At 40.0% G+C, this 9,003-nt stretch overlaps 1 protein-coding gene across 1 annotated transcript in view; it reads right to left on the reverse strand.

Annotated features, from left to right (window-relative positions):
• Nucleotides 1-4,441: 4,441 nt before the first annotated feature.
• Nucleotides 4,442-9,003, reverse strand: part of AGBL1 (ATP/GTP binding protein like 1) — a 545,529-nt gene continuing 540,967 nt past the window's right edge. The window contains exon 20 of the mRNA XM_023529006.1: nt 4,442-4,609. Coding sequence (XP_023384774.1) covers nt 4,442-4,609 — 168 coding nt within the window. The remainder of the gene's footprint in view (nt 4,610-9,003) is intronic.

The raw sequence follows: 9,003 nt of genomic DNA on the forward strand, positions 1-9,003 counted from the left end.
ATAAAGGGATATTCCTGGGCAAAAAAATGAGCCCAAGTCATTCATATTTTAAAACTTACACACAAATGCACTCAGATATGTATTCCCTCAACAAAGAGCTTTGGAAACCGTATAGATAAAGAAACTAGTAAGATTAAATTAGTTTTAGATTATACACTTAATGTCCCCCACCTCTGTCAATGTGTCTATGTGTTGCTGAAGTCACAATCAGCATGTGCATAGCATTCATCATTCTGCTTTTAAAAAAGTTATTATTTGAAAGGCTAAATATCATAGAAAAACATGAGCTTTGGAGTTAGAATTGGATTTAAAAGCCAGGAGTCTCTTATAAGATTCATGACACTTGTCAAACCTCTTAACCTCCATAAAACTTAATTTCCTTGTTTGTCAAATAACTGCTAATAATAGCATCTATTCTACAGAATTATTTATATGATTAAGTGAGATAATACTTATAAAATACTTAGCACAGCATCTGGTTCATGATGAGGTGCTAATAAATGTTTCTGTTATTAGTATCTTATATATACACATTGATATCTTTACTTTCGTGGTTTCATAGTATTGTAGAAAATTAATAAACAATGTATTCTTTTTCTTACTGCTAGGAATTTGGGTTAAGTTTATTTGGGGATGTGTGTCTCACAGCTATAAATATCTACACATTAAATATTGTTTTCTGCTATTTTCTTGAGAAACATTTAAGCTAGAAACAAGATGAAATGGGAGGTTTTTATGGACCTTCTTGCATGTGCCAGGCTCCTCTCCAGAGGAAAGTAAACCAATTTGCAGATAGCTGCATGATACTGTTCAATCTCTCTCCTCCTAGAGGCTCTACCATTGGGTTTTCATTATTTTACTTACTTGTTGTAGAAAATCAGCATAAAATCGTACCAAAACTATTTAAATTTGCCTTTAACTACTATGAATGGGATTAGGTATATGTAGGCAATTTCTGTACCTTCCTCTCAATGTTACTGTGAACCTAAAATTGCTCTGAAAAAAATTAAGTCTATTAAGATAAAAAAAAAAAGTGTTTACGAAGCTTTTACAAAGAACTCTGATAACTGTAGTTAAGGGGATTATACATCTGTTTATTCATAGGCGAAAAATAATTTCATGTTGATAATGGTTCTCAACAGGTGGCTGGATTACAGGTGATCCCTAAAGACAGGGATGGGGTGATTTTTTTTGTGTTTTCCACATTATATTTTCTCATTCAGAAAGACAAAGGCATATTTTTAAAAAATAAATATCAAGTATCCTTTTAATTATTAAAAACACATTTTATAAAGTCTATGAAAGGTTTTAGAGTGTGTGTGTGTGTGTGTGTGTGTTGCCTTACCAAACAAAGAGACGACCAAATTATCTTGGTGCTTAAGACGAAGCCCTGGTTAAAGGAATGGAACTCAGGAGAAGCAGCAAGATACTGAGCTATTGCAAAGTCCCACCTCGAAACTCTGAGCTTCCTCTTGCTCTTAATGGAGGGACAATTGGAGATGGGGGGGCGCTCGCCTGAGAAGAGCTAGAGGCAATGAAGGGATACGGACCGAGATGAACGGTGGCTGACTCGGCAAAACTGTTAAATGACTTTGCAAAAGACCTGTCACAGTGGAAAAACGGTGCCTCCTAAAGCAGCAGCTTAGAATTCCTGCAGTGCACACGCGGTTATTTCCAGGGACAAGACTGGGACGTGGGAGAAAGAGGAGGAAAGGAAAGATGATCGGAAGATGCCTTAATAGATCTGTAGAGTTTTTCTTTTTTTTTCTTTTTTCTTTTAAAGACATTTCATAAATGAGCAACTGGGAAGCAGAGAACGGTCAAAGAAAAACCGAAACAGAGCACGCGCAAATTTCATTCTGCGCTTCAGCCACTGTGCCAACGGCCACCGTTTCTGCTCTTTCTCGGGCTCACGAAAACGGTAAGTTGCTCTGTGGATGCTGATGACTCTCTAATGGCTTGTATGGTAAACAAAGCGCGGAACCTACTGTCGACACGCGGTGTGCAGGGAGGACAGCCTCACTGCGTCTTCCCAGCGGATCACTCCCGGGAGTCATCACTCTGTGGGGCCTCCGCGACTCAAAAGACCACGTCCTCGCATTTCTTTAAGTCGGACTTTGAGGTCAAAGCCCCGTCCCCCTTTTTTCCTTTCATATTTCCTTCTGCTCAAAGAATGTTTCGGAAGTAGATATAACTGTCATACAGAATGCTGGCACCAAAGCCAAGAAAGAGGCAGGAGATAAAAAGGTCGGCAGATGTCTCTTAAAATGAAGCACGTGGAGAGTCACGCTGACAACCACGGTTGACACGCTATGCACAGTAAGCATCCCATTGCTAACAGAATTCCCAGGATTCACTCTGCTGGTCCTTATATATGATGATACAGTCCTATTCATCAGGAGCTCATTAAAAGGTACACAAACAGCCTTTTGCTGGTTTCAGACTAATAGATCTCATTTGATCAAGTTCCCATCTGCCATCCTTTAACATACAACTTAGTGGCTGAAATAGTTTCTGGTTCAAGACATTTTGCCAAAGGATTTTCCTCTTCACCATGTAGTGTTTGGAAACTTTAGGCAGGAACCACAGTGTGTTTTGATCAACTGCCCCAATAAATAGAAAAATATGTTATGATACTAATGTTTGGGTGAAACATTTTTTTTTTCCTGCTGCTCTCCCCCAAACTCCATGCCTCTCGAATTTAATTCAAATCTATTCAAACACACGTACTAATCACATCCTCTGTGTAGGCATCTTGCCCTTCAGAGGCTATACCAGACTGAGAGCACATGGATCTAAGCTTCAGGATCCTTGGACCGGCGCCAGCTGAGAAATTAAGTCAGTTGTGTGGGACGGAAGGAAGGGCATGTAATTCTATATTCTTATGATAACCCGCATCGCAGCCATTGTATTTGGAGCCTGACACTGAATTCTTTAGACTTGAATTAGAAAAGGCACTTCTTTGATAGATTTCTTCTTGTTCCAGTTTACAGGCAACTAATCCTTACTGCACTGGATCAAAGAGACGGGGCACAATCCATTCAGGGTAGGTAAGCGATGCCAGGTCTGCTCAATCTTCCCTCAATGAGCAGCAGAGGAGAGGTGGGGAAAAGAAAAAGAAAATCCAGGCACGCCTGTACCCCCGGATATAGCTTAGCAAAGGCCATGATGAAAAGACAAGTGGAAATATGCATCCTGGCAGGGAGAAGAGCGGTCAGAGGGGTAGGCTGAAACACAGAGACACCAAACACGCCCCCAAGCCTTTGGGCGCTGAGGGGTGCTGAAGGGAGCAAGGGCAGAAGGAAGTGGTCTTCATATCAAAACAAAAGAAACTGCAGGCAGCAACGCTAAGGAGGAAAGAGGCCTGCATTTACTTAAGTTCCCATAGTCTATGATCCATAGCACGGTGTGACGAGCAAGTTAATTACTGCGCTTAGGTAATTAAGTCTCAGAGAAACCAGCGCCTTCCAGAGCAGTATTAATGTATGCCGCTAGATCGTTCTAGGCTTGACTGGCCATTTGGGGGAGAAGTCACACTGAAACAACAGCCTAACAGTGGCGGGAGCAAAATTGATGAACATGAGCTAGAAATAAGATGCTCTCAGTATTAACAGCTTTCTGCCTTTGCACTTGAGGTGCACGATGAGATTTTTTTCCTCGTTTACCAGGAGGCACTTCCTTCCCAAATAGCTCAATCATCCCCATCCATTCCCTCTCTCAAAACGTGCCCTATGTCCTGGCCTTGACTTCTCTGACTTTTCCTGATCCCCTCTTCTCTCCCATGGCCATTACAGCTTCTCTTCTTACCCCCCGAATCTGTTTTGCTCAAGGCTGAAATATTTGTCCTCAGTAAAGACTGGATAATGTTTCTCCCTCTCACTTCTCAGAGCTCCGTCTTCCCCTGCCGTAGCTAAGTCAGCTTCTCCAGGCCCACGTGCTCATTACCTGTGGGTGGTTCCTATCACATTCCGAGAAGGAATGTTGCAATTTAAGAACAGGAAGATTAAAACATTTCTTGTCCCCAAGTGCCTAGATATTGGCAGTGAGGTGTTTGTTTGGTTTTTTTTGCTAAGTAATGGCTCCAAAATACTCGTACATATATAAACACGTAGCTACATATGCTTCTATCTGTGCATGTGTGTCATCAAGCTACATCTTCTGTACCACAAGCAAACTGTATTAAGAACACATTTATAAATGTGTGTAGCTTTATATTTGCATTTTCGTGTACTCATACGCAGCAACGTCCTTGTCATCAGCGGGGAGTGACAACGTCCCAGGTGTGGCTCTAGGAAAAACACCATTGCTCTTACCTTCCTTTGGTGACTCCTCCACGTCTTTCTTTTGATGAAGATCCCTGGGTCCCTTTGACTTTTGTGTTTGAGATATTCTCCCATGGAAACGCCAAAGCAAACATCACCCTCACACCCCTGTGAGCATCCTACCTTTGCAGGTGGTGGTCCAGAGCGTCTTCCTCGGCGTTCAGTAGGGCGGCCGCGCGGGTCCGGAGCTGCTGGCTGCAGCTGACGGATTTGAGCTCTAGGATGAGGAGGCCCAGGCAGAACATGGCTCCCATCTCCTCCAGCTCACGGGTACTGAACTGCAGACCCTGCCAAGCAAACGGAGCAGTCAGCTGACTCTGCTGAGTGGAGATAATTGCAGAATGGGAAGAAAGACCCCAGGATACACGCTCATCACACACACTGAGAACTGGTATTATTTATCTGTCCCTGTGTGGCGTGTTTTGTTGTATGCTTTGTGGACTGATGGGTGTTGGTCTGCCTTACGTTGACCTCTAGAGTTTCCGGGAAGTACCCCCTAAGACACTCATGAGCGGGTAGGGCACTAACGCTCAGAGAGGCGAATGGAAATACAGAAATCACATTGCCCCCTTCAAAGCAGCTCTGCTGCTCTTGGTCTGTTTAAAAGGGTTTCGTTGCTGGAACTAAAGAATGTCAACAATCTTATTAAGAAACGTTTTTTCCCTTCTACAGATGTTTCAACAGATGGAGCAAAAAGAGGGCGGATCCTTTATATATAAAGACCGAAACTTTAAAAAAAATCCTGTTTCTTTAGAACTAGCTCTGTAGCTGGATCGAGATAATGCATGAAAGCAAAGCCGTGACATGTACTTTACACTATTACCCACGAAGTAACAGAGAACAAATTTACTGAGCAGGTACTATGTGCCAGATCCTGTTTTGAGCCCTTTTCGATGCATTAACTCAGTGAGCGCTTTCTAAAGCCCTGTGAGGTTGGTATTATCATCATCTCCACTCCTCAGAGGACATTTAGACCCATGGAACTAACACTATATCTGGCATCTCACGGCTAGTAACAGAGACTAATAAGTGTTTGACTACTCAACAGAAAAGGCTATACACAGGTTGGGGGGCTCTATCACAAAGTGAGGTAGAAAGTGCATAGCTTTTGAAAGTGGATGGGAAGTGGACTGTAATCCTGACTGCACTATTTTCCAACAGTGTCATCTTGGACTTAATGAACTCTCTTAGCCTTGATTTTCTCACCTGTAAAATGGGATGTACTTAGGCATGTAGTTATAAGGACTACGTCCCAGTCCTCACAATATTGATTGATATTAACTCAGTTTCTCTTTCCTCCTTCATTTGCAGTTTATTATGACAGAATTCAACGTGGTCCTGAGTGAGGTCTTTGAGTTTATAAAGTATATTTCACTTGGAAAAAGAAATCAATAGCCAAATATTATTATTATTTTTTTAAAATACATTTTCACATCCAAATAATAATGACAGGACAGGGATGAGACAGTAATGATTTTAAAAGATTGTGCTCCTAACGATCGTAAGGAAAAACAAAGTTCCAAACTGGGCAGTAAGCCTCACAAAAGAATTTCTAGGTTAAAAAAGATAAAGTGGAAAGTTCTCGAGTTAATTTCGGCTCTTTAAAATTTTTGATTTGCTGCACGTTTGGGCACCCGTTTTCCTAAAGAAAGGAGACATGGCTTCTGAGTCAAGGGAAGTCTGTTCCTCTGTAAAAGGCAGCAGTAGGAGGGGAAAGACAGATGTTTCGCAAGTGATTTTTCTTGTCAGTAGAAAACATCACTTTTTAGAGAGAGGAACATCTCAGAGTCGCTTCCCTGTGCTAAAGCTCTAACATCTGATTCTCTTCCTGCATCCTGTGTTCCTGGCTGCTTCTCTTTGTTCTAGAACGTCTGGCTGGGTAAAAAGAAAGGAAGCGAAGGTTACACCCTCCTCCTCAACCAGCCACCTCGCTGCTCTACGGGGAGTAGACGAGGGAAGTGTAAGAAAAGAGCCCCTGGAGGCAGGCAGCACCCCGGCATCCCGCAGAGTGCATAATAACAGCTCCAGAAAGGTCAAAACAAGGATGAATCCTTAGGCTAAATAAATCTGAAAGCGTGCACCATATTGATAGGTCAGGATTGATAGGTCTGGGCGATTCCTTCACACCAGTCACTTCTATGCAGCAATGACCAAAACAATGGTAATTTGATAAAGCAAAAAAATATTTTCATATCCAAGATACTGGTTTAATTATTTTAGGCGCTGGCTGGTATCATAAAAAGACTGGCCCAGAGACTTCAAGTAAAAGAAGTTGTACCACTTATCGGCTGTGGGGTCTAAGGTGAGTCACATAATCTATTTTGGCCTCTACTATTGATCTCTTTACTATTTTTTCCCTAACACAGCATCAAAAATATTTATCTGAATGGCTTCCTCACACCTCCTACACCTAGCCTGAAGGTGAAATTCTTAAAGACTGAGCAGTATCTGTTTCTTTACATCTTTGGCATGGAGCATGCGGCCTGTCAAAAGGTATATCCTCAGTATATGACAGATGGATACCTAGTGGCTAGAAATGGGTGGATATGGAGAGGCATGGATTGATTGTGTCTTGGATGTTGTACTTGTCAAGTTGAACTTGACTTCTCCGGGTAGTGAATATATGAAAGTCTTTAAATTATGTTTCCATCGTTGAATGTCATGAACATTTTTAAAAATTTAATTTTTGCTCCAGGAGATGCATTCACATCTCTGTTTATGATCCAGGAAACAGGTAGATAAAATTTAGAAATTTTGATCTCTACTTTGATCCGTTATCATGGACTCACAGTAGCAAGTTTGTAAATAAAGCCGGCTTTGGGTTAGCTTAAACGTGAGTCTTAATAGAAATCTAACTCCCTTCAGCTTAATTAGAATTTTTTTTTCCATAGTCAATCACAGAAAGCTTGACTATAGTGGCTTAAATGAAAAGGAGTTTTATGTTTTCACGCATAAGTTTTAGGGGTAGGGAGCTCATGGCATTATATTAGTGCCTTACAATTCAGATCCACTCTAAGCAGCCATGCTCCTGGTTTTCTCATTGTGATTTCAAGGTGGATGCTGTTGCTCCACCCAGAAGATTATTGGAGGAAAGAGAAAAAACATTTTGGGGAAGGCAGTACCAGCATACTCCTGCTTACATTTTACTGGCCAGAACTGAATTATAGAGCCAACTTCAATTTTACAGTGGTCTGGAAACTGAATATTTTCTCTCTTGTTTAAACTCTTTCAAAGAGACAGGTAAAAAATTGTTACAAGTGAGTGTCGGGTGAGTCAACAAATCACGTCTGTCACACAAATATTCAAATATTAATGCTGCTAGAACACATAGATCCATATCTATGCATCATATTGATAAGCAAGACCACTGGCACCATTATTTAAATAATTAATTATTTTTCTTGATAATTCACCCCCAAATAAGTCAAATTGACATGTGCATTTGGATCCAAAATTGGCTACTACCCTCATAATCACACAATTTTTAATCAGCGATAATGGGAAGAATATTTATGTTACTGCAGAAAATTACTTACTGGTAAAACAGACAGAGAGTCCACAAAAGTTTAAAAAGCATAAGCAATAATAATTCATGAGCAAAAAAGGAGAAACAATAAACATGGGAAAATATTCTATGTTATCATTTAAAGATGCCTCTTACATCCAGCAAATTGGTAGATATATATTCAAATTTATAATACTTAGTATAACTTTTATGATAAAAGCTGACACATATCAAAATGCAATGGCATTTGATGTGGTAATATCACTTTTGGGAACTTTACCTAAGGAACTGTTCAAACTGATAATATTACTTCTGGGAACTTACCTAAGAAACTGCTCAAAATGCCTTTCATGCTACGTGCATAAAATGTAATTATGTCAAGATTACACATAATTCTCAAAATTTGAAAGAAATAACCCTTAAATATCTAATAAAGGAGAAAAGATGGAGAAAATTACAATGGGATAAATTTGATGGGCTATCATGTAGCCATTAAAATAATTATAAAAACCATTTACCAATATGAGAAATACTTATAATTTAATGATAGGTAGGGAAAAAGCAAAATACAGAGCATGTATTGATGTAATTTCTGGTGATGATTTGCAAGGAAAGCAGAGGTAGTTACCCCAAACCCTCCAACACATACTTTTAAATGGTATTGCTATGATTTGCCAATAAAATATAAAACTTTGGACAAGAGGAGGCTGCATAATCTTATCAAGAGAACATCCATGTATCAAAAACTTGAAACTACTACCTCCTAGTTTTTAAAAAGCTATACAGTCTGCCAATAAGAGAGAATTCCCTTTAGCAGTTTGCAACATCTGCTTTGATGTTCTGAAATACATTTAGATTTCTCTTTATTTTGTGTAATTTATTGACCCTAAAGATTGGTATCTTCCGTCGCTTCTAAAAAATGTCACCCATTATCTCTTTGAATAGTGTCCATCCCCTAGTACCTGGAAATCAAGGATGGGCCAAACACTCCTGTTAAACTAATTTCTTTTCAGTCTTCCATAGTTCTTCACTTTCATAGTTTTCATTTCTATCCCTATAATTCCGATTCTTTTCCCTATCAATGCTCCATTCTAATAATTCTCTCTCCAGCTTTATTGAATCTGCTTTTAACTCATTCATCTCAAAAACCATCTGTGAAACACGACAAAAGCACTT

The sequence above is a fragment of the Pteropus vampyrus genome, unplaced genomic scaffold (assembly GCF_000151845.1).
Source record: "Pteropus vampyrus isolate Shadow unplaced genomic scaffold, Pvam_2.0 Scaffold34, whole genome shotgun sequence".
Taxonomy (NCBI): domain Eukaryota; kingdom Metazoa; phylum Chordata; class Mammalia; order Chiroptera; family Pteropodidae; genus Pteropus; species Pteropus vampyrus.